The sequence below is a fragment of the Anomaloglossus baeobatrachus genome, chromosome 6, assembly GCF_048569485.1.
Source record: "Anomaloglossus baeobatrachus isolate aAnoBae1 chromosome 6, aAnoBae1.hap1, whole genome shotgun sequence".
Taxonomy (NCBI): domain Eukaryota; kingdom Metazoa; phylum Chordata; class Amphibia; order Anura; family Aromobatidae; genus Anomaloglossus; species Anomaloglossus baeobatrachus.
Window position 1 is genome coordinate 396390458 of NC_134358.1, and position 24534 is coordinate 396414991.

The 24534-nt window shown below is 39.0% G+C and overlaps 1 protein-coding gene across 4 annotated transcripts in view; it reads right to left on the minus strand.

Moving 5' to 3' along the window:
- The window catches only part of POU6F2 (POU class 6 homeobox 2), a 722749-nt gene that overhangs the window by 23927 nt on the left and 674288 nt on the right, over positions 1 to 24534 (minus strand). For all 4 annotated transcript variants that reach the window (XM_075315111.1, XM_075315113.1, XM_075315110.1 and 1 more), the window contains exons 7-8: positions 16212 to 16418; positions 6302 to 6470 (exon numbers count right to left, since the gene is read on the minus strand). In XM_075315111.1, the coding sequence (XP_075171226.1) occupies positions 6302 to 6470; positions 16212 to 16418 (376 nt within the window). The remainder of the gene's footprint in view (positions 1 to 6301; positions 6471 to 16211; positions 16419 to 24534) is intronic.

The window sequence follows — 24534 nt, forward strand, 5'->3', positions numbered from 1 at the left end:
AAACACCGCATCCTTTGCATAAGTTTTTCCTGTGCGGCCAGTCCGGTTTTTGCCGCTTGCGGCATGCTACTGAGCATGCGCAGTGGCAAAAACCGCATGCGGCGGCCGGATGCGGTTATTGCCGCATCGCGCCGCATCCGGCCGCCATAGGCATGCATTGAAAAATGCGCCGCATCGGCCGAATGCGGCGCGATGCGTTTTTTTTTTGCCGCACGAAAAAACGTGCCAGGCAACGTTCCATCCGGCCGCCGCATCGGCTACATCTGCCGCATGCGGCAAAAACCGGACGGAACGCAAGGCCATGCGACACAATGCGGCACTAATTAAAGTCTATGCAGGAAAATCGCAACCGGCAGCAAAAAAAATCGGTTGCGATTTTCATGCAAAGTGCCGGATTGTGCCGCATAGCAAAAACCGGAGGTGTGAAAGTAGCCTAAGTGCCACATGAAAGTCACTAAAGGGTGCCAGCTTAGAAAATGCAGGGAGGTGGAACATTATATAGGTTTTTCTCATCTATCTATCTATCTATCTATCTATCTATCTATCTATCTATCTATCTATCCCTCTATCTATCTATCTATCCCTCTATCTATCTATCTATCTATCTATCCCTCTATCTATCTATCTATCTATCCCTCTATCTATCTATCTATCTATCTATCTATCCATCTATCCCTCTATCTATCTATCCATCTATCCCTCTATCTATCCATTCATCTATCTATCTATCCCTCTATCTATCTATCTATTCATCTATCTATCTATCTATCTATCTATCTATCTATCTATCTATCTATCTATCTATCTATCCCTCTATCTATCTATTCATCCATCTATCTATCCCTCTATCTATCTATCTATTCATCTATCCATCTTTCCCTCTATCCATTATCTGTCTATCGATTATCTTTATTATTTATTGCAGGGACAAACCTGCGGTAAATCCGCGGTAAATCCGCGGCAAATCCGCGGCAAATCCGCGGCAAAAACGCATGCGGATTTGGTGCGGATTTTTTCCGCAGGTCCGGAAATCTTTCACTGGCAGAAGTTTCTCAAGAAATTTTCTTGAGAAACTTCACATTTCTAGTGCGCACATAGCCTCAGGATGCTGTCGCTTTCAGCCTAAGGCTATGTGCGCACTAGAAATGTGAAGTTTCTCAAGAAAATTTCTTGAGAAACTTCTGCCAGTGAAAGATTTCCGGACCTGCGGAAAAAATCCGCACCAAATCCGCATGCGTTTTTGCCGCGTTTTTGCCGCGGATTTGCCGCGAATTTGCCGCGGATTTACCGCGGATTTACCGCAGGTTTGTCCCTGCAATAAATAATAAAGATAATCCATAGACAGATAGTGGATAGAGGGAAAGATGGATAGATGAATAGATAGATAGATAGAGGGATAGATAGATAGATGAATAGATAGATAGAGGGATAGATAGATAGAGGGATAGATGGATAGATAGATAGATAGATAGATAGATAGATAGAGGGATAGATAGATAGATAGATAGAGGGATAGATGGATAGATAGATAGATAGATAGATAGATAGATAGATAGAGGGATAGATAGATAGATAGATAGAGGGATAGATAGATAGATAGATAGATAGAGGGATAGATAGATAGATAGATAGATAGAGGGATAGATAGATAGATAGATGAGAAAAACCTATATAATGTTCCACCTCCCTGCATTTTCTAAGCTGGCACCCTTTAGTGACTTTCATGTGGCACTTAGGCTACTTTCACACCTCCGGTTTTTGCAATGCGGCACAATCCGGCACTTTGCATGAAAATCGCAACCGTTTTTTTTTTGCTGCCGGTTGCGATTTTCCTGCATAGACTTTAATTAGTGCCGCATTGTGCCGCATGGCCTTGCGTTCCGTCCGTTTTTTGCCGCATGCGGCAGATGTAGCCGATGCGGCGGCCGGATGGAAAGTTGCCTGGCACGTTTTTTCGTGCGGCAAAAAAAACCGCATCGCGCCGCATTCGGCCGATGCGGCACATTTTTCAATACATGCCTATGGCGGCCGGATGCGGCGCGATGCGGCAATAACCGCATCCGGCCGCCGCATGCGGTTTTTGCCACTGCGCATGCTCAGTAGCATGCCGCAAGCGGCAAAAACCGGACTGGCCGCAAAGGAAAAACCTATGCAAAGGATGCGGTGTTTTCACCGCATCCGTTGCATAGCTTGCACAGCCGGATTGAGCCGCAGAGCTCAAGCCGGATGTGTGAAAGTAGCCTAAAGGGTGCTTAGCCTTGTATTTAGCCATAAAATAAATAAATAATTAAAAAAAAATTACGTGAGGTCCCCCTATTTTTTGTAGCCAGCTAGGGTAAAGCAGACGGCTGCAGCCTGCAGACCACCGCTGGCAGCTTCACCTTGGCTGATAATCCAAAACAGTGGGCACCCCACGCTGTTATTTTAAATTATATAAATAATTTAAAACAAAAAACGTGGGGTCCCCCCATATTGGATCACCAGCCAAGGTAAAGCGGACAGCTGGGGTCTGATATTCTCAGACTAGGGAGGTCCACTGTTATTGGACACTCCCCAGCCTAAAAATAGCAGGCCGCAGCCGCCCCAGAAGTGGCGCATCCATTAGACGTGCCAATCCTGGCGCTTTGCCCCAGCTCATCCCGCGCCCTGGTGCGTTGGCAAACGGGGTAATATATGGGGTTGATGCCAGATGTGTAATGTCACCTGGCATCAAGCCCTGGGGTTGGTGAGGTCAGGCGTCTATCAGATACCCGACATCACCAACCCAGTCAGTAATAATTAAAAAATAGACAACAAAAAAAGTTTTATTTGAAAAAACACTCCCCAAAACATTCCCTCTTTAACTAATTTATTGAAAAGAGCACAATCAATTCCACGTCCGGCGTAATCCAATAAGGGGGGGGGGGCACGGCGATCCATACCATAGTCGCTGTCCCAGTCAATGAAAAACAGAATGTTCCCCATTGGCTGGGAGAGCAATGCAGTGACCTGAGCTAACATCAATAGGTCAGCTCAGGTCACTGCAGGGGATGACGAGCGCTGCCATCAGGAGCATAGATGAGATCATTACCTTCTGTGATCATCTCCTGTACTGCTGACGTCAGCGCTGTCACTGACTTATCGCGAGAGCCCGTGACGTCACCGCTAGTGACAGTCTCGGGCCGCTCGCGAGACGGGCATAGACAGCAGTGACAGCGCTGACGTCAGGAGGCAGGAGATCGTCACAGCAGGTAATGATCTCACCTCCTGACAGCAGCGATCGTCATCCCCGCGGCTCCCAGCACTGCAGGATGTCCGTGTCTGCCTGCGCTGCCGCGTGACAGGCTGCTGACACTGCGGGCAGACACTGACACCCTGCAGTGCAGGCAGCGGCGGGGCCGGAGCAGGACACAGACTGCACAGACACCTGGAGGTCGCACGGAAGTGCTTCTGTGCGGCGTCCAGGGAGTGCGACGTGTGTTTCCTCTGCTCCTCTTCCTGGCATAATGACATCGCTTCCTGCAAAACCGCAGGCAGCGATGGGCATTACCGCAGGTAAATCGCGGCTATTCCGGTGGTATACCGCACATCATTGCTACCTGCGGAATACCCCCGGAATACCCCCGGTACCTGCGGAAATTAATGGACATGCACATTTTCTCAAGAAAGTTTCTCGAGAAAATTTTCTCAAGAAATTTTCTTGAGAAAAATCCGCACAGTGCGCACAGCTATTTTTTTTTCTCATTGAATTTCATGGGAAATGTCTGCACAAAGATTGCAGACATTTCTCAAGAAATTTCCGGGGCAAATCCGCGGGTAAATCCGCGGGAAAAACGGTCTAGTGCGCACATAGCCTAAGGCTCTGTGCGCACTGGGAAGTGGAATTTTCTTGAGAAAATTCCGCATGCCCTCAAAGATTACCGCACCCGCGGTAAAAAACCGCGGGAAACCGCACCCGAAAACCGCATGCGGTTTGCCGCGGTTTGCTGCGGTTTTACCGCGGTATTATTCGCGGTATTGCCGCGGTTTTGCCGCGTGCGGGTTGGGTTGTGCTTTATTGCATTCAATGCAATAAAGCACATTGAAGAAAAAAAAAAAAAAAAAAGTCATTTAATTCTGAGAGTAGATAGACAGAAGAATAGATAGAGGGATAGATAGATAGATAGATAGATGACAGATCGCTGCATTTCCCACGGTCGGCAGTGAGTTCACATTACCGGCCGTGGGAAATGACCGGTAATTACCTCTGCTGCTTTCATTCAGCCTGTGTCTGTGACAGTCACGGCTGGATGGAAGCAGCGCTGGACGTCGGACCTGGATTACGCCGGAGCTTTGTTTGGGGGGGGTTAATAAAATGGTGAACGAGGCTTGTTTGTTTTATTTAAAATAAAGGATTTTTCTGTGTGTGTGTTTTTTCACTTTACTTACGGGTTGATCATGTCAGCTGTCACATAGACGCTGCCATGATCAAGCCTGGGGTTAATGGCGGTGGTCCCCCACCATCATTAACCCCTTGTATTACCTTGCCACCACTGCTACACGGTGGCAAGAAGAGCCGAGGACACGCCGGTATTGTCGCATATTGCATGCAACAGTGCCGGGGCAGCTGCGGCTGATATTCTCGGCTGTGGGAGGTGGGAGTGAGGCGGGGGACATTAACCCTGCCCCTCTCCCTCCCCAGCCTGAGAATACCGGGCCGCCGCTGTGTGCTTACCTCGGCTGGAAGGTAAATATGCAGCGGAGCCCACGTTCTTTTTTTTCTATATTTCCGTTTTCTTTCTATGTGTGTTCTATGTGTCTGTGTCTATGTGATCTATGTGTCTGTGATGTCTGTGTGTCTGTGTGTCTGTGATGTGTGTGTTTACTCTCTGCACGGCTTCCTCTTCCTGTAATGACATCACTTCCCTGCAAAACCGCAAGCAAGTGATGCACATTACCGGAGGTAAACCGCAAAATACCGCAGGGAATAACGCAGGAAAACGCAGTGAACCGCACAGAATTTTCTGCCTGCGTTATTCCCTGCGGGATTTCATGATTAACATTGAGTCAATGGAGGGAAATCCCGCAGCGATGTGCGGAAAAGAAGTGACATGCACTTGTTTTTGCTGCGGGATTCCCGCAGCAAAACATGCAGCTGTCAAATTCCGCCCAGTGCGCACAGGATTTTTTTTCTCCATAGGATTTGCTGGTGATTCACTGCAGAGATGTTATGAACATTTTCTGCAGCGAAACATGCAGCAAATCCGCGGCAAAATCCGCGAAAAATCCGGTAAGTGCGCACATAGCGTAAAGGACACAGCAATTGTTTTAAAAAAAAAAATTGTGTTTTTGATTAAAAAGTTATATTTTTTTGTATATTTTTAGGGAAACTGGACCTAATTTTGGGGTCTTGTTGTTATGGCAATCACCATGCATTATAAATTGTGTTAACATTATTTCACAGGTCATTTTGAGTAAAGCGTTACTACAGCTTTTCTTTATATTTTACTGCTTTTGCACAATAAATAAGATAAAATTTATCTGATTTAGTGTTTTTATTACCATACTTTTAAGTATTCTTATTAGATATCAATGCGGAAGCTAAATAGAATGTTTTAATATTAAATTACAAGTTGCTTCAGCTAATGCAATACTGAAGATGTACGGTATATTGGGTTGGGATTTTAACCCATCGGCACCCTTTAATTGCGAAATGAAGTACCAACAGTGTAACAGGACACATTGGCTAACTAGTTAGATGCCATAGTGTTTTTAATATGTAAAAAAAAATCTAGGTAATAAATCCCCTTTAAAGTTGCATAATAAGATTTAGAAAAGTAAGCATAAACTACAGGTTATCAAATGATACACAACAGTTTGGTTATATCACAGAGTGTCTGGTACAAAATAGACATACTGCAGTATCACTCTGATGAAGCTAAATCTCATACTAATAGTGGAAAGTAAAATACTGCAGTAAGGTATAAGAAAACATAGTAATAGAAGGGATACTTATAAACAGACATATAAAGCCATTGTTTCCATTGTTAATACTGCCAGTCTCAGCACATTCACCCTGAGTATATGTCTTGTGGAGAATGTCAGTTCTATTTTGGGGATTAAACTGCTCTGGAAAATGAAACCTGTGTTGTGCTTGCATTCTGTGGGCAACAAGACCATTTTTTCTTATACAGTTTTAACTAAATTTAAAACTAAACATAATCCCAATTGTAAAATAAGTAAAATGCATCTGGTCTTTATTAAAGGGTTAAAAACATCTATCTCTTTAATACTTTTCCAAGAAGTAACTGAATAGAAAAAGAATGACATTGGAAATACTTACTGCTGACTAACTGACCAACACTCAAAGCTGAAGAAGAGGAAGAAGAAGAGGAAGAAGACGAAGATTGGCGGACTGGACTTTGGGCCATTGATGCTTGATTATGAGCCAAGTGCAAAAGATTTGTCTGTGATGTTGCTGGACCCACTGCCGCTTGTGCTGGTTGGTGGAGCTATAGATCGAAAAATAAAAATAGGTGCATTGATCATAGGTGCTAGAAATAGCAAAAATAGATGCACAAAAAGATGTTATTTGATTTTACATTTCAAGATGAAATGATAAAACAATAAACTGTATTTTAATTTGTATCAAATTGTATTCAGAATTTGTAGCTGTTATTCAATTTGACTAAACAGTGACCTCTCATATTGAGTAATGGGACTATTCCAGTACTTGTTTATAAACCTTGTGAAATGATGAATAATACTTATGGCCCTTTCATACTATGTTTTCTTTTAAAGTGAAACTGACAGGTGGAATACGCACCCAGAACCACGAGCAGTTCTGGGTGTATATTGCTAATCCCTGCCTAATCGTCCTTGTATCTGTATCATACATAAAGAGATCTATATAAAAAATATTTCTAAAGATTCTTTATAATATGTTAATGAGGCCAGAGACTAATCACAAGGGCGTTAGTTCCCTTGGCTAATTGGCCCCCTTAGCATGTTAACACGCCCCTATGGGGGCTAATGAATGCACAGCGTCAGAGGCATGGTCAGGTTCCCCTGTGCTGCCACCACTGGTTTTTGGCTCAATGCGCACAATCAAAACGTCCCCAGATTTCCGGTCATGCTCACTACACCAGTTTAAAGACGGGACTCATACACCTGGCTTCATGGTGTCCATGACTGGAAGTCCAGCACTGAGCGGTTGCAACAAAGAGCAGTGAGATCAACCATGTGTCTGATGCTGCTCATTCATTAGCATGTGAGCATGCCCATAGAGGCTTCCTTACATGATAAGGGGCTGACCAGCCAAAGGAACTAGCGAATAGTCCCTGTGCTCATTAGCATATGATAAAAGATCTTTAGAAATATTTTTTGGAGAGATCTCTATCTATGCTACTAGATATAGTGACAGTTAGGCAGTGATAAGCAATATTCACCCAGAACAACTTGTGGTTCTGGGTGCATATTGCACCTGACAGGTTGCCTCTAAGTTCATTGGCCCTGTTGAGGCTTAAGTACAAACTTTTAGCAAAACGGGATTTAGGCGCATGCACTGACGGGGCCATTGACTATAATGATGAAGACGGAGTAACTGTGTGCTTTGTTGTACATCAATTTTGGACATAGAGGCCTATTGAAAGGGGACACCAAGTCTACTACATCTAGCTTTCCACCTCTAATAGGCATATATGGCTGAAAATGATGCATGACAGAGCACATGGTGACTCAATATGAAAGTGCTCTTACTCCCTTGACTTTATTAGTTATTATTGTCCTGTCATATAGTGACTTACAACTATTGATACTAAAAGATAAAATACCCACTTCTCCTCTTAATATCACTAAAGCTAAAGGACAGGATCATTTGGGAACTGTGGCTCTAAGTTTATGATTGACTTTTGTCTGATCAATTGTGAAATGATGTTGCAATTTAAGCTGCTAAGAAACTGAGAAATATGGAAAGAAATCTTTTTGTGTCTAAATCTGTACATTTTCTTCCTTCCCTCCTCCTCTAAATGCTGTAGCGACCTGCAGCAGGAGACTCCCCACTTTGCCCTGTCTGTAACAATACACCAAAATCACCAGCCCCTGCCCCTTTGCTGAGTCTGGTCCTCATCCACTATCAGCAGATAAAGTTCTTTTCATTTTTCCAGAACTTGCGAGATCAAACGAGACTTACAAAGTATGGGGCAAGTTTATCTCATGTTTACTTTCATCATTTATATCTATATTCAGTGTTTGTATAAATGGGCTTATACAGTACACCCCTGGGGGACCTGCTCCCTCTTTTGTGGTCACATGAAAGCAAGGTATATATAGAACCAAATTGTAGTTTCTAAATTTGATTTAGTTGTGTGGAGAAGGTATCAAAGTGATTAGAGATCTGTGAATGAAAAACAGAAAAAAGGTTACACTAGTAAGGCCAGATACACATTATAGGCTTGTCCTAAAAGAGAAGAGAGGTACAAAGGAAAGCTTTATATTATTTCTCTGTGAGTTTTGGAGAAAAAAAATCCAGTTGAGGTTGGGTGCACCAAATACCATAGATTTACTCAAAGGGCAAAATGTCTGGCAATCTAGTACTGACAAATCAATCCTACCAGCTTAAGAGAAAGACACTTTCCAACTTTAGCTTTAACATTGTAAATGAAAGGGGTTGTCCTATAACTGTTAATCATAGTTTTGATATGGTACAATTGTTTGGGGGTTCAATATGTCTGTTTCACACATAAAATATTCCTGCTGCCGCCCTCGTAAGTAGAGATTAGCAAATCCATCGAGGCTTGGTTCTCCAGCAGCAAGCGAGACTACCTCCATAGGCTCGAGCGTGACCTAAACCCCGGATCCAGTCACTGATTGGCAGGTTGATTCTCTGACCCCATACAGCCAGCCATAAGCAGATCACTTCTGGGAGCGGGAGGGTGGGCTTTTCCAATTTTTTTTTCTTTATTGCATACTACATCCGAGCATGCTGTTGTTACACCCAGTGTGCACAAGTTTTGTTTGCATGTAAAGCATCCGATCCCCACAAACCATGATTTTTAAATTTGGTGTTTATTTCGAAAACCGAACCTCAGGTTCCCTCATCTCTACTCGTAAGCATAATGGCCCCTTCAGATTATTTTTTCTGAAGCAGCAGCTACCGCAGTCCCATCATTCTAGGGCATAGTCAGGGTGTGAACTTTTGGCAATTAGTTATAAATTGTTTCTGTATAATGACGAGTCCTGGAGCACAACAGGAGTCCTGTATCTGTTAGAAACATGTTATTAGTTAAAAGTATGGTAGAGAAACTGACCATTCACAAAATATAATTTTTTTTTATTAATACTTTTACATAACAAGAATGGAGTTGCTGCCACAAAAATGTCTCTTTGTTTACAGCTTGGGGCGGGAGGTAATCAAAAAGATAACCCATGGTCCCAAGTGACATACCTAGGGTTGTCTACTGTAAGCACTCAAGGAGGAATTAGTATGCCAAATACAGGCACAATAGATTTTATGAAAAAGTAAAATATCCTCAGCAACGCTTTGTTTTTCACAATTAAATCTACAAAACTCAACACCAAACATATGCAGAAAAACTTGTGGAGGTGGTGGTACCACTTGTACAGAGAGTCAATGTAGCCAATTCCACATGCCCTTTCTAAATTCACTAATGTTCAATCTACTGGGAGTCCACTACAAGTCCACTCTGGTGATAACCAGCACATGTGAAGTGAAGTAGGAAGCTCAGGTCTTGGCTTTGTCCATGAACTGTGCATGTGCCAAGTGAAAGTAGATGTGAGAAATGCATATAAATTTCCAATACAATGCACCATTTATAATATCGATAACTCCTTATGAGGAACCTTGGGTCATCTGTAAACATTAGGAACCTGGATGTGACTACTATCTTTGTGCTCCTTATATCTTGAGAGATATTTAAAAATGCATTTGATAAATAGCTATAGGGTGATATTGCTTCCTTGTGGGCTTTTGATTTTAAGCAAATAGTACACTGTCTTTTTATAAGTGAGAACTGGGAATGGGTGTCCCTTAGCGGGGTAAACTAAACCCAATTTCTTCTAATTTGAAAATGCATGGATTTTGTGTGAACATTTTCAGTCTTGTCACCTTAATCAGACAATCTGTGATAAATAATATAGATAACAGCACATAGAAGATACATAAATATAGAAAAAGAAAGGTGAAAAAACTACAATCGCGAGATATGTTACTATATGTATTTAATCAGTCTGAGCAATTATTCTGTGCTCCACTACAGTGCCTACAAGTAGTATTCAACCCCCTGCAGATTTAGCAGGTTTGATAAGATGCAAATAAGTTAGAGCCTGCAAACTTCAAACAAGAGCAGGATTTATTAACAGATGCATAAATCTTACAAACCAACAAGTTATGTTGCTCAGTTAAATTTTAATAAATTTTAAACATAAAAGTGTGGGTCAATTTTTATTCAACCCCTAGGTTTAATATTTTGTGGAATAACCCTTGTTTGCAATTACAGCTAATAATCGTCTTTTATAAGACCTGATCAGGCCGGCACAGGTCTCTGGAGTTATCTTGGCCCACTCCTCCATGCAGATCTTCTCCAAGTTATCTAGGTTCTTTGGGTGTCTCATGTGGACTTTAATCTTGAGCTCCTTCCACAAGTTTTCAATTGGGTTAAGGTCAGGAGACTGACTAGGCCACTGCAACACCTTGATTTTTTCCCTCTTGAACCAGGCCTTGGTTTTCTTGGCTGTGTGCTTTGGGTCGTTGTCTTGTTGGAAGATGAAATGACGACACATCATAAGATCCTTGATGGCGGAGCGGAGGTTCTTGGCCAAAATCTCCAGGTAGGCCGTGCTATCCATCTTCCCATGGATGCGGACCAGATGGCCAGGCCCCTTGGCTGAGAAACAGCCCCACAGCATGATGCTGCCACCACCATGCTTGACTGTAGGGATGGTATTCTTGGGGTCGTATGCAGTGCCATCCAGTCTCCAAACGTCACGTGTGTGGTTGGCACCAAAGATCTCGATCTTGGTCTCATCAGACCAGAGAACCTTGAATCAGTCTGTCTCAGAGTCCTCCAAGTGATCATGAGCAAACTGTAGACGAGCCTTGACACGACGCTTTGAAAGTAAAGGTACCTTACGGGCTCGTCTGGAACGGAGACCATTGCGGTGGAGTACGTTACTTATGGTATTGACTGAAACCAATGTCCCCACTGCCATGAGATCTTCCTGGAGCTCCTTCCTTGTTGTCCTTGGGTTAGTCTTGACTCTTCAGACAAGCCTGGCCTCGGCACGGGTGGAAACTTTCAAAGGCTGTCCAGGCCGTGGAAGGCTAACAGTAGTTCCATAAGCCTTCCACTTTCGGATGATGCTCCCAACAGTGGAGACAGGTAGGCCCAACTCCTTGGAAAGGGTTTTGTACCCCTTGCCAGCCTTGTGACCCTCCACGATCTTGTCTCTGATGGCCTTGGAATGCTCCTTTGTCTTTCCCATGTTGACCAAGTATGAGTGCTGTTCACAAGTTTGGGGAGGGTCTTAATTAGTCAGAAAAGGCTGGAAAAAGAGATAATTAATCCAAACATGTGAAGCTCATTGTTCTTTGTGCCTGAAATACTTCTTAATACTTTAGGGGAACCAAACAGAATTCTGGTGGTTTGAGGGGTTGAATAATAAATGACCCTCTGAATAAACTTTTCACCATTTAAAAAAAAAACAAATAAAGAAATAACATTCTTTTTTGCTGCAGTGCATTTCACACTTCCAGGCTGATCTACAGTCCAAATGTCACAATGCCAAGTTAATTCCGAATGTGTAAACCTGCTAAATCTGCAGGGGGTTGAATACTACTTGTAGGCACTGTAAAGTGATGAATAGAAAAATCTACAGTAAAGCCAAATATAGATATCATATATATGTCAGAGCCCTAAATTTAGGATTACAACTAGTGTCATATAGTTACACACATAATAAATGTAATGTTGATCACTAATTTGTAAACCAGAGATAACATCTGAGAAATACAGCAGTAAAGCCCCCATACACAGTAGATTGGCCGATAGATCATTTAACAGTTATCTTGACCATCTCCCCATACAAAGGAGCAATTGTCCAACTGAGTGCTTCTTTTTTCCCTATTAGAAAGTAACTGACAGAAATCTCTGCCAGCACCTTACGTTTGAGAGCTCAAAGTGGTCTGCAGTCTGAAATCGCACATGCCTGATCAACAACTCTCCTGACAATCAGTTGGTCAGTGCCCCCATACGCAGAAGTATCTCTAGATGTTTATTGCACCAAATCATCAAAATTCTGCATGAGTTCATGAATTTGGCGTTAAAAAAGGCTTCTTTTCAGCCACCAACAATTTTTATGTCGTTTGAGAAAAAAGTCACGTTTTTCAAAATGTCATAAAAAGATGCGGCTTTTAAAATGCATGTATAAAACAATACCAGAAAGCGACTGAGGTACAATTGCTCCAAATTGTGTGACTTTTTATCAACTCCAGCCACACAGTACAAGCCAAAAAGTTAAAAAAGATATAGGTGAGCACATATAAAAGAAAAGGAAAAAAAAACAGCTCTTGTTCAACCTAAAATGCTTTTACTCATCATCCCACCTGGCAACAATATTAAAGTCACAGTGAAAACACACACAAAGACATTAAAATGCGCAGACGCATTTTGGTAAGTGTACCTTAATCGTTGCATTTAATATACTCTTACAGAAACACATCTGCCTATATTAATGTTTTTTTGTGTGTTTTGGCTGTGACTTTTCTATTGTTGTCAGGTGGGATGACTTATAAAGGCATTTTAAGAGGGACAAGAGCTGGATTTTTGCCTTTTCTTCTGTTTTCCCAGCCACACAGCAGTATCCAGGCGAGATTCATTGGGGTTGAGATGTCTATATCTATTTTTTCTTTTGTATACATATAAAATAGTTTTTAAAAAAGCTGCTAATTGAATAATTAGTTGCAAAAAATGACACAAAACATGCAAAACTAGATAAAAAAACATAAAGGCCATAATGAATTGGAGCCAAGGTGTAAACCAAACCCCTCAATATTGGTGGGCATGACTGACATTAATCCAATATGTATGGGGGATTAGGACATCGGACATGCACTTCCATGGTGCCTCCCTGACTGCTGAAGGTGGAATCTTTACAGCATTGACTGTGCCGACGCAGGATCATTCAGGACCGATACACCATGGAACTGCATCTCTGATGTTGATTATCTTTATTCATCTTTTGCTCAGGGAAAGTATTTTGTAATCATCTTTACTGTTTGTAATCTTTATGTATTGTTGTTTGTACTATGGAGGGATCTCTGATGGATCATGTTTGTATTCTTAGCCTCCTGAAGAACCATTGTATGTGGGGAAATGCGTCGAGGCAAAATCACCAGGCTTATCATCTACAATCTACGGTGTATACAACACACAGAGGACTATAAATCTTTGCCAACAGCACTCTTCATCCTTCATATGTAGTGGAATATGCATCTGTGAAAGACTATCTATCTTTCGTTAAGTACTGTTGAGCATTTGTTATATTTTAGCTCTGTGCATATTTATATGTTTGTATCAAACCGTAACCTGTGTGATATATGGTCATATAGACCTGAGTTGTTTCTCTTCATTCTGCTCCTGGTATCCTGGAGTGGATGGGGATCTATATCATATATGTAAGGTCTAGTGAGTTCACTTGTGTATGAAAACCTTTATCTGGGATTAGCACTTCCTGTTATTGAGTGTAGTTTTTTTTCTAATAAAATTATTTGCACATTGGGAATATATCTATGAATTACTTGGGATTAGGACACATTGTACCCAAGTGTGCAGGATGCAATAGGCAGAACATCCATAAATAGCGCTCTAGACATAGCAATGCTGAACAGCGAAGCATCTGTGATTTACTCTCTGTATCTTGGAAAAATTTATCACATGCTCCATTACATAATGATATGGTGGTATTTTCCTTTATTTCATGGGCCTGCAATGTACACCACTTTCTACTGTTTGGATCCAAGCACAAGGCGATAAAATGTGCATGAGGTCTGAGGTTAATGAGGTCAATAAAAACCAAAACATGTTCTTTACCAGTAAAATACAACTGATTTTAATACACATGTATACCAATGAGATAAAAAACCTCCAAATGCATATTTAATTAAAGGCGTGAATGGTAATGGCAGCGATGTATGTACAGTTTACTAGCCTAGGCTTTTAGTATTAAGAAAGGCTGATTTTATTGAAGAGAGTTGCAAAGTCATACAGTGTGACTTCTTTTAGACTTTGATATATGAGGCCCAAGGTATTTTCAGCAGTACTCAGCATGAACAAAATTAATTTCTTTTATTATAAAATGCCAAGCCAATAATCTGTAAACAGCTATCTCCATGACCGCCTAAGGGCTAACTAGATTTTCCCATATGAACTCACTTACTAGACACTATTGGTTGATACTACAATAGATGTCACAGATATCACCCTCTACTTAATGAGGCTTGGAGACTTTTTTCACACGTGTAAATCATGTGCCAAACATATGATGACTAAAATTAAAATTTAGAATGTGTTGATTGTTATTACAACATTTGTAGAAAGTTCACATTCTAATATCAAAAAAATGAGTTTTATAGAGACAAGTGATTCTGCTTATTATTGCTATTGTTGTATTTATACTATTATTACTTTTCGTGCCAAAGATCACCTTAGTGACATTTCATGGTGTTTCCCTTTTTATAAGGGAGGTTCCTCTGCAGATGCTGAGTTTATAATAAAGCCCTGTGTGTATCAGAATAATATACAGTAGGATGTTGCAGCCCATGAATCCATGATAGACAGGAAAGCTATACTATACTCTTCTAAAAGAGGTTCTGCAGCAACTGCGTTGTGTACTCTAAGGAACAATCTACCACTGATATCATAACATATGAAGAATAGAGGAGCTTTGGGACCTCTATAAATGCAGTCAGATTGGGGTCCATGAAACTTTCTTATTGCTTCTAATGTATACTTAAAGAAGACCTTTACCTACTCTTTTTCTTGTTAAACTTCCTATTTTATGATAAAGTGACCGAAGAGCTGAATAGTTTTGTTTCATTATTTTATTGCTCCTTCCTATTGCAGATATTGGCTTCCAAACTTTAGGGTGCCTAATTTTCTTCCTCCATTAAAGAGAAGTTAACAGATTCTTCTCTGGACTTATTTTTTTTTCTCTTTGTATGAAATTGCCCAATCATAAGAAGGCAGCCTCTTACAGGGGAAAAAAGGAAACACCTTACGGAGAAGGGCAGAACCATCTCTGTCTGTGTGATGTAATAAGACTGATATGTATAATCTTATCACACTGAGAATTCCTCACTCCCGGCTGTCATTCAAGCACCTAAAAAGGAGGAGAGCTGCCCTGTAATATTATTATACATTATGCTCTGGATTTATCCCAGGTATAGGGGAATAGCCCCTGGACTTAGGATAGATAAAAAGCATTGTACATAAAAAAAATCTGCTGTTACAATCATCTTCATCACTACTCAAAGTGGCAGTTTTCCTATCCTGGAGATGTCATGTGATATCTTAGTGTGATAATGTTAGACACATCAGTCTTATACACTGAAAAAGGCAATCCTGGCCTTCTCTGGGGTCATTTACTTTTTTCTCCCCTGTATGACATTGCTATCTTATGATTGCATAACATTATACAGAAGAAGAAGTAAACACCCAAAGAAAAGAATCTTTGTTAATGCCCCCTTGGTTATGGAGGAAATTATCATATTAGGCACCCTAAACTTTAGAAGCCAATATATTTGAGACAGAAAGGAACACTACATTTTATTCAGCTCTTTGGGCTCTGTATCATAAAATAGCCAGTTTGACCTTCAAAAGTGGTAAAACCTCCTCTTTAATTTACAGTAGAGAATATATTAACTGATCTTTATTGCATTTCCACATTTTTTAAAGTTATGTAACCTATTTTATGATTTATTGCTGAATATAAAACAATAAAAAATATAAAATGTAGACATCTTTAAAACTTTTCATATTGAGGTTAATGGAATATGAATTGGACAACTGGATTAAAAAGCTCATGATGTATACTATGCTATCCCACATGTAATAACCCCAGTAATGCACATTGTGCCTTAGATTATTTTTTATAAAACATTTTAGTTTATTTTACTTTTAATAGAATAAATTATAAATACCATAAAAAACAACTAGATATATTGAATAGACAAATACCTGTTGGCCAGGTTTGAGAGGAGATAGCGTAATCCCCTGGGTATTGATCACTGGTAAAATTTGGTTCCCTATTACAGTGGCAATGATCTGTCCCTGGGCGTTGGTCAGCAGTTGTGGCGTGATGGGTTGCACTTGAAGTCCCTGAGCTCCTCCTCCCGCTTGATTTGATGACACTGGGCTTGGCATGAGTGGAATTGTTCCAATAATCTATAAGCAATGATAGATGTATATATTAACATTTATATATTTATTTTAACATTTAACACCTTCTCCACACATATATAACATGAACTGCAGTTATCTGTGATGATTTCTATTATTCAATATATACTACGTGACTTACAAGAAAGTTGAGTTAATCAAAATAAGTATTTAAAAAACCCTCAAAATAAGTTCACTGATTTCTCACCAGGATTTTAGAATTGCAGATCGCTGCAGGAAACTGGGAGAAATGTTTAGATATCATGTTACTGTTCTGCATTGCTGTAGTAATGAATACGTTAGCAAAAATTGTTTCAATTCGCAAAGATCCAGATCATGATTTTCATTTAGCTGAAAGAGCTTTTGTAAAAATCCCGAGTATATAGTTTGATGAAACATTTATATAGAAATAATAAGAAAATGAAGCTGGCCACACAGTAGTCATCCAAATTGCAGTAGATGTCCGTGTCCTATATGCTCAATCACTATGCCGAGCAAGACCATACTTTAAACATAGCCCCACTCAGCTGCTGACTCGAAGTCTGTCCTGGTAATACTGCAGATACCATTTAGTAATCACAAAAGGCTCTTTGTTAAGATGACAGCAAATGTACAACTTATTCCATCAATTACATTTCCAGGTAAAAAGACAAAAAATAAAACATATTGAAAAGGGCGCATATCTATAATGGTGCTATATAATGATCCCTTTTATTATCAGTGTCATAATATATAATGCACCAGATTATATTGTGCTGATTGGATTGTGTCTCAAAGGACTGAGACCAGATTGTCTCTGCATTAGTTATGTTGGTAAACCATGGGCCTGTTAGACACGCTAGAATTCACAACACTGCACCCTTGTGCATTTAGAGTACTGAAGAGAAACACATGCAACTGACACGGCAAGATCTCTTAAGATCAACTTGCCAGCTTTTTTATTTGCCATATAGCAACAGGAGATTTCCTTTTATTCTACAGATTTAATAGAACCAAATACTTAATGCCAGGATACAAGTTTTTCATTTCATGTTTATTAACTAAGTACAAAGTGACACATAAAGTAAACATAAATCACATTTATTAGGGCTACCAGATTGCCATCATTTTACAAGTGGGTCATTAGATCTCATTTTGAGACTACCGATACTGTTCACAGATTCTGGTGATTTTTCCTAGAATCCTTTTTGTCTCTGATGTTGACACCTTTGAAACTTTTGTGAAATGGCGCTGTCCTGATGGTATATGTCTTCAACATCTCCCTATTCCTGGACATGCAACTCTGATATGAATTTTGCTAAAGAGATCATTTTGGGTTGGCCAACTTTATACCAATTCTAGTCTAAAGTTAAGTATATCACACTATTTTAAAAACGTTTGTTGCACATTTTGCTTGGAGCTCTCCTCTTGTAACCACAGTTTACTTACTCTGAAAGATTCTAAAATTTTACCCAGGACTAATGTGTATATCCTTTGGAAACTTTGATACTCAATCATTATAATATATATATTATACCGTGGAAAGCTTCAAGAGGAACCTCAAGACCCACCTCTTCCACCAAGCCTACAACCTACAATAACCCTCAGTCCAATAGACCACTGCGCAACCAGCTCTGTCCTCACCTATTGTACCATCACCCATTCCCTGTAGACTGTGAGCCCTTGCAGGCAGGGTCCTCTCTCCTCTTATACCAGTCTGTTTTGTACTGTTAATGATTGTTGTACGTATACCCTCTTTCACTTGTAAAGCGCCATGGAATAAATTGCGCTTTAATAATAAATAAATAATAATTATAAGACAACTGCAAAATTGCGTAAATAAAATCATGCGCATTGAGGATCTTACCATTTTTCCAATGTGATATTCTATAACACTCGCTTTCTTCTGATTCCACTTATTTTTTTAGCAGTCTTACATGAAATATATATGCTTTGGTTCCTTAAATGAAGCATTATTGGTGACTGATTACTGACCATGTGCTGCTTTCAGATATCTATCACCTCACTACTTTATTTTCTCCTTTCTTTACTACTTCAGTTTTAATTTTGTTTACTCATGTTGAGTTAATTCCTTTAAATACAATGTTGAGTTAAATCCTTTAAGTACAATTTTCCCCTCCCCCCATTCTTTGGGCTTAATTATGCCGATGGAGGTTTATTAAGATCATTACAGCTTATAACTGTTGACATTTTTATGTCTATTATTTATACATGCTGCTATGCTTTTTTATGTTTGTTCTATGACCTTAGCTGACTCATGTGCTTTGTTTTTTTTTCATGTAAAATACAAAATTAATGAGAAAAAACTAAGTATAAACACCAGCAATAATGCCTCAGATTCAGCAGTAATTGACAGGATAGATATTTTTGATAAAAATTGACCCAATGGGGATCCCTGGTCTACTCTGTGGTGGCACGTCATTTGCATTTAGTCTTAACATGGCATAAATGTGAAATAAGTACCGTACTCTCGGCACATTGATTACATTTTAGTTGTTATGGTATGCTGACATTTACAGGCACTTAAGAACTATCAGCATTATTGAAAGTCGTTATTCCGAACCTAACAAGAAATACAAGTTTCAAGCAAGTATATGACTTCAGGATCTGAATATTGAATTATATGATTTTTAGCAAAAGTTGTTAGTGACCTACAATAAATTGTGCTCACTTAATTGAAGGAACAAAACATTTAAAGAAACCTGGCTGCTGGAATTGCTGAGAACTCAGACCGATTAAGTTCTTGTTGCACTTATGGCCTTGGAATTTTTAATCTAGCCAAGTCCAAAGTTCTGTGCAGAATAATTTTATAATATATTTATAAGGCTATGGCTCTGTTTTTCTAAAACAAATCTGAACCATCCTATGATATCATTTATTGCTTGAATTCTGTCTGTTTGTAGTCACTAGAGTCAGTACTTTGGAGGATCTTGGGAGCTCCCTGAAGATGAAGTTATTAGAAGTTCAAAGGGAGCTTTGTTTGACCTAAGTTTTCTTTAGTGCCAGTAGAAAAACAAGCATGGCACAACAACATAAACAGAAAATAAGGTCACAATACTAAGAACTATGGCAATGCCAACATCATGACAGATCATTTGTAAAACCCATTATTGATTTGCACCATGATGTCAAGAGAATGGGAACCTTCACTGTTTCATTTCAATTTCTTTTAAATAGGTAGAACAGATAGCTAATGCCATATCGAACAATGTATGCATGTAATTATTTGTTATGACTCAAAATGGAAGATTTTATTTCTGCTAATTATTTGAAAAATATACTTTCCCGAGCTTCCTTCTTATTGCCTTAGGGTTTTACTATGAAATGACTGACATATCCAAAACTAAAACAATAATTAATTTATTAGATAAGGGGATAACTGTAACTTTGGATCACTTCATCATGTCAGATATAAGCTCATCTAATTATATCAAGTATTACATGACGTTCTCTGCCCTTTGCTGCTATATTAATGTAATGTAAAATATACTTAACCTCTTAGTGACTGAGCCAATTGTGACCTTATTGACCAGGCCAAAATTTGAAAATCTGATTAATATCATTTTATGCAAAAATAGACAAATAGCCAGCTCACCATAGTCCAAGTCCAGAGTGTACCACATAGTCTGCAAACAGAAATCCCAGGTGGGGAATAAGCAGAACCCAAAGCAAGAAACAAATCCATTGGATCTCAGGCAGGGATTAATAAAAAAAATCATTTTTATTTCTTCTTTAAAAGTCCATAACAGATGGCATCCAACAGAAAACAAGTCATATGATACAACGCGTTTCGACAGCAATTATCGCTAAGTCTTATTCATAGATAATCCGCTGGATTTGTATCTTGCTTTGAATATCATTTTATGTGGTAATAACTCTGGAATTCTTCAACAAATAACAGTGATTCTAAAACTGTTTTCTGTGTTAAACATTGTACTTTATGATAATGGTAAACTTAGATGAATGTTTTTGCGCTTTTTTGTAAAAATATTGGAATTGAAACAAAAATGTTGAAAATTTTGCAATTTTCAATTTTGATATCCTTAACCAGTCGTGCTGTGCAAAATAACTAATAAGTAACATTTCCCATATGTCTACTTTACATCTGCATCCTTTTTCAAACATTCTTATGTTATTAGGATGTTAGAAGGGTTAAAATTTTAGCAGCCAATTTTTCCAGAAATTTACAAAACCTGTTTATTTAGGGACCTATTCAGATTTAAATAGACTTTTTGAGGCCTATAGATTGGAAACTCCCAAAAAGTGATACCATTTTAAAAACTGCACCCCTCAAATACCTTAGAAGTGAGGTCAAGAAATGTTTAATCTTTCAGGTTTACACAGGAATTAATGCAAAAGTGGAATGAACAAAAAAGAATTGAAAATTTCCCTCTAAAATGTTTTCACTTTTTCAAGGGATAGAATGAGGAAATGGACGCCACAATTTATCATTCAGTTATTTCTGAGCTCGATAATATTCCACTTGTGGATAGAAACCTCAATTTGGACAAATGGCAAGACTCAGAATGAAATGAGCAATATTTGAATTTTGGAACACAAATTTGGCTGAAAAAGTGAGCACCATGTTTTATTTGCCGGGCCCCTAAGGTACCTAAACAGTAGAAACTACCCCACAAGTGATCCCACTTTGACCACTCAAGGATTTTTTCCAGGGTTATAGAGAGCATTTTGAACCCACATTTACTGCACAGAATTCTATAACATTAGGTCATCATTGAACTTTTTTATTTTTTTCTATGACGTTATTTAGCCCCTCATTTTTCACCTTTTTAATAGGTAAAATGAAAATTAGACCCTACAGTTTGTTACCCACTTTATTCTGAGTGGTGTGATATCCCACATGTATTCAAAAAGTTCTGTTTGGACAAACGTATATATGGGATCCAGGTTTTAGCCGCGCTAAAAAACCACTGTTGTCAGGATGTTAATTAAAAATCTCTTTTTTTATTACAGCATTCCAACGCGTTTCAGAGACATAAGCCGTCTCCTTCTTCAGGGAAAAGAGAAAATAGTGTATTTTCTCTTTTCCCTGAAGAAGGAGATGGCTTATGTCTCTGAAACGCGTTGGAATGCTGTAATAAAAAAAGAGATTTTTAATTAACATCCTGACAACAGTGTTTTTTAGCGCGGCTAAAACCCGGTTCCCATATATATGTATATATATATATATATATATAATTTTTTACTACGTCTTCACGGGGCCGCTGCTTGAACCACACGGACACTCATATGCTCTATAAGGGGTTGTGACTGGCACAACCTCTCCAGGTGAGTGTACCTATTTATATTCTTCACACGGTTATTACCGGGTAAGACCCTATTGCGCCTTTGTTTCCCCCCTCTCCAGCTGTTTGGACAAACAGCAGAGATCGGAAAGGAAGAACTGACATTTAGCATTTGGAATGTAAATTTTGTTGGAATAGACTGAAGACACTATGTCTCATTTTCAGAGCTCCTGAGGTACCAGAACAGCAGAAACCCCAAGTGACCCCATTTTGTAAACTAGACCCATCAAATAAATCATCTAGGGGCCGTTGACCATGTTGAACCCATATATGCTTCACGGAACCTTTTAAAATGTGGATGTGTAAACAAAAATTACAGAAAACAGACCCCAATATTTCCCGAACTTAATGATACCCCATATGAGATCAAAAACTGCTGTTTGGGAAAAACACAGGCTCAAAAGGAAAGAGTGCTATTTGATTTTTGGAATGTAAATTTGTCTGGAATAGCTTGTAGATGGTATGTCACATTTGCATACCTCTGACATGCCAAAAAAGCTGAAACACCCAAAAGTGACCCAATTTTGGAAACAGGACCATACAAGGAAGTCACCTAGTGGTATACTGGTATACTGAGAATTTTTAACCTACAGGTAATTCACAAAACTTTATAATATTCAGATGTAAAACAAAAAATAAAAATTTTCTCACAATAATGAGGCATTTGGAGATGCTTTGGACTCCATTTGGCGACTGGTGCAGTGGTGTCCATCTTTTTAGGCATTTAAAGATCTGTGGTCATTTAGACTTGTGCGCTAAAAAGATGACAAAAATGATGGGACACTGCCGAAAAAGAGACCAGTCGAAGCCCAACGTATCTCTATCTGCCTCATTATAGTGAGTAGTTTCTTCGAGGGTTTTGTCTGGATAACATTTTTTTGTGATTTACATGGAAACCCAACATAAGTGTTCAGTGGAGAGCAGATGATACATGTGAACCAAACCTTATTCTGATGTTTGGGAGGTAAAATGAACAAATATAAATATATGTAAAAGAATATTTTTTTTTATTTTTGCACCGTTCACAATGCGGATTTTACCGATAATACGATTTTATTCTTTGAGGTTGGTGCAATTATAGAGATACCAGCCTTATCTAAGTTTTTTTATATTTTGCTACTATAACACAGTAGAAATGATTTTTATAATACATTTTTGTTGCCCTGTTCTGAAAACTGTGAATTTTTTATTGTACGGTAAAATGAGGTATAAAAGAGCTCATTTTTTGTGTGACAATGTGGAGACTTTTTTGGTACTATTTTGGGGTATAAATAATTTTTGATTGCTTTTTATTCAGATTTTTCAGATGCAAAATGAATAAAAAAAAAAATTCACTCATTGCTTTCATATAAACATTTTTGTGCAGTTCACAGTGCAGTAAAGGTGATAAAACCGATTTATTCTTCAGGACAGTACATTTATAGTGATACCATATTTATATTGTTTTTTATGCTTTGCTATTTTTAAAACTATATTTTATAAAAATTAATTTGTTTTTGATTAGGCATTTTCATTTTTATTTTTTTACATATGACTTTTTCATTACTTTTCATGCAATTTTTTGTATGTCAATATGATGAAAGAGTGACATTTTTGGAATGTTTTTATCATTTTTTATGTTGTTCGCCATATAGAATAAATAATGTGACATTTTTATATATTGGGTTGTTCTGGATGCAGCAATACCAACTATGTGTACTTTTTTGTTTATTTTTGTTGTAACACAAATGCTGCCTTTTCAGTGGCAAAAGGGGTTTTTGTTTCATGATTTTTGTGTAGTTTTTTTGTACCTTTTTACATATTTTAATTCACTGTTTTTACTTTTTAACTTAGTTCCACTGTGGTACATGAATATTATTTTAGTTTGATGGCTGGTCTCATGCACTGTTGTACTCCTGTACTGCAGTTTCGGAGAACTGTCAGTGACTCATTGACACAGCCTATTAGACGCTGCTTATAGCAACATATAACATACCACTGTACCCTGGACTCATCAGATGACCTCAGGGTCCAATTGCAATGATCTGCACCTACAATTACGATCCTGGGGGCTGATACTTCAAAGGGGGTATTTTAACCCTTTTAACCTCTTGGATGTTGAAGTCATGATTGACAGCGGTACTTGACGGATTAATTGACCAAGATCGGTTTTAAAACCACATTTCTTTGCCTTACTGAAGGTGGATTGGGTCTGTGGGTTATACACTCAGCCTTTTATGGCGATGTTATAGCAACGATGCCGGCGCAGTTTTTTCCAGTCAGTGAACTGTTTTGTTTATATCGCTGCTACATTTGTGGCAGCTGTGCAGTCAAGAGGAGCTGGGACAGGCCACTACTTGGAAGGCGCGTTCCTATCCTATAGGACCTATGGAGGATAAACACGTGATGTGAGGATCTGCGGGATATTCACCGACAAAATCAAGATGCCGACGCACGTACACAGTTTGGTGCGTTAAGATTGGTGGTAACGGACATGTAAGAGATCAAATTGATGGAAAGATCTAAAAGCTATATATAAATAATGTATATGTGATTATTGGTTATATATCTGTATTTCATTAGGGCTGTAACCTTTTTATGATTTTTTTTTTATCTAACATTCAGACACTAGGTTTTTCTATGAGTGTTAGTATACCATTGTTTGTAATTAGAGGCTGTCTCTTGTGGGGGAGGTCTTTATTGTGATTGGTAACAGCTTTGACCATCTGCCTATTTATATGGAGCCTGTATAGTTATTTTGTATGCTTGAAAAAGACCGGAAGGTTGAAACGTTGCAAATGGATTAAAGAAAAAGAATTTTGCTTATCACATTGGGG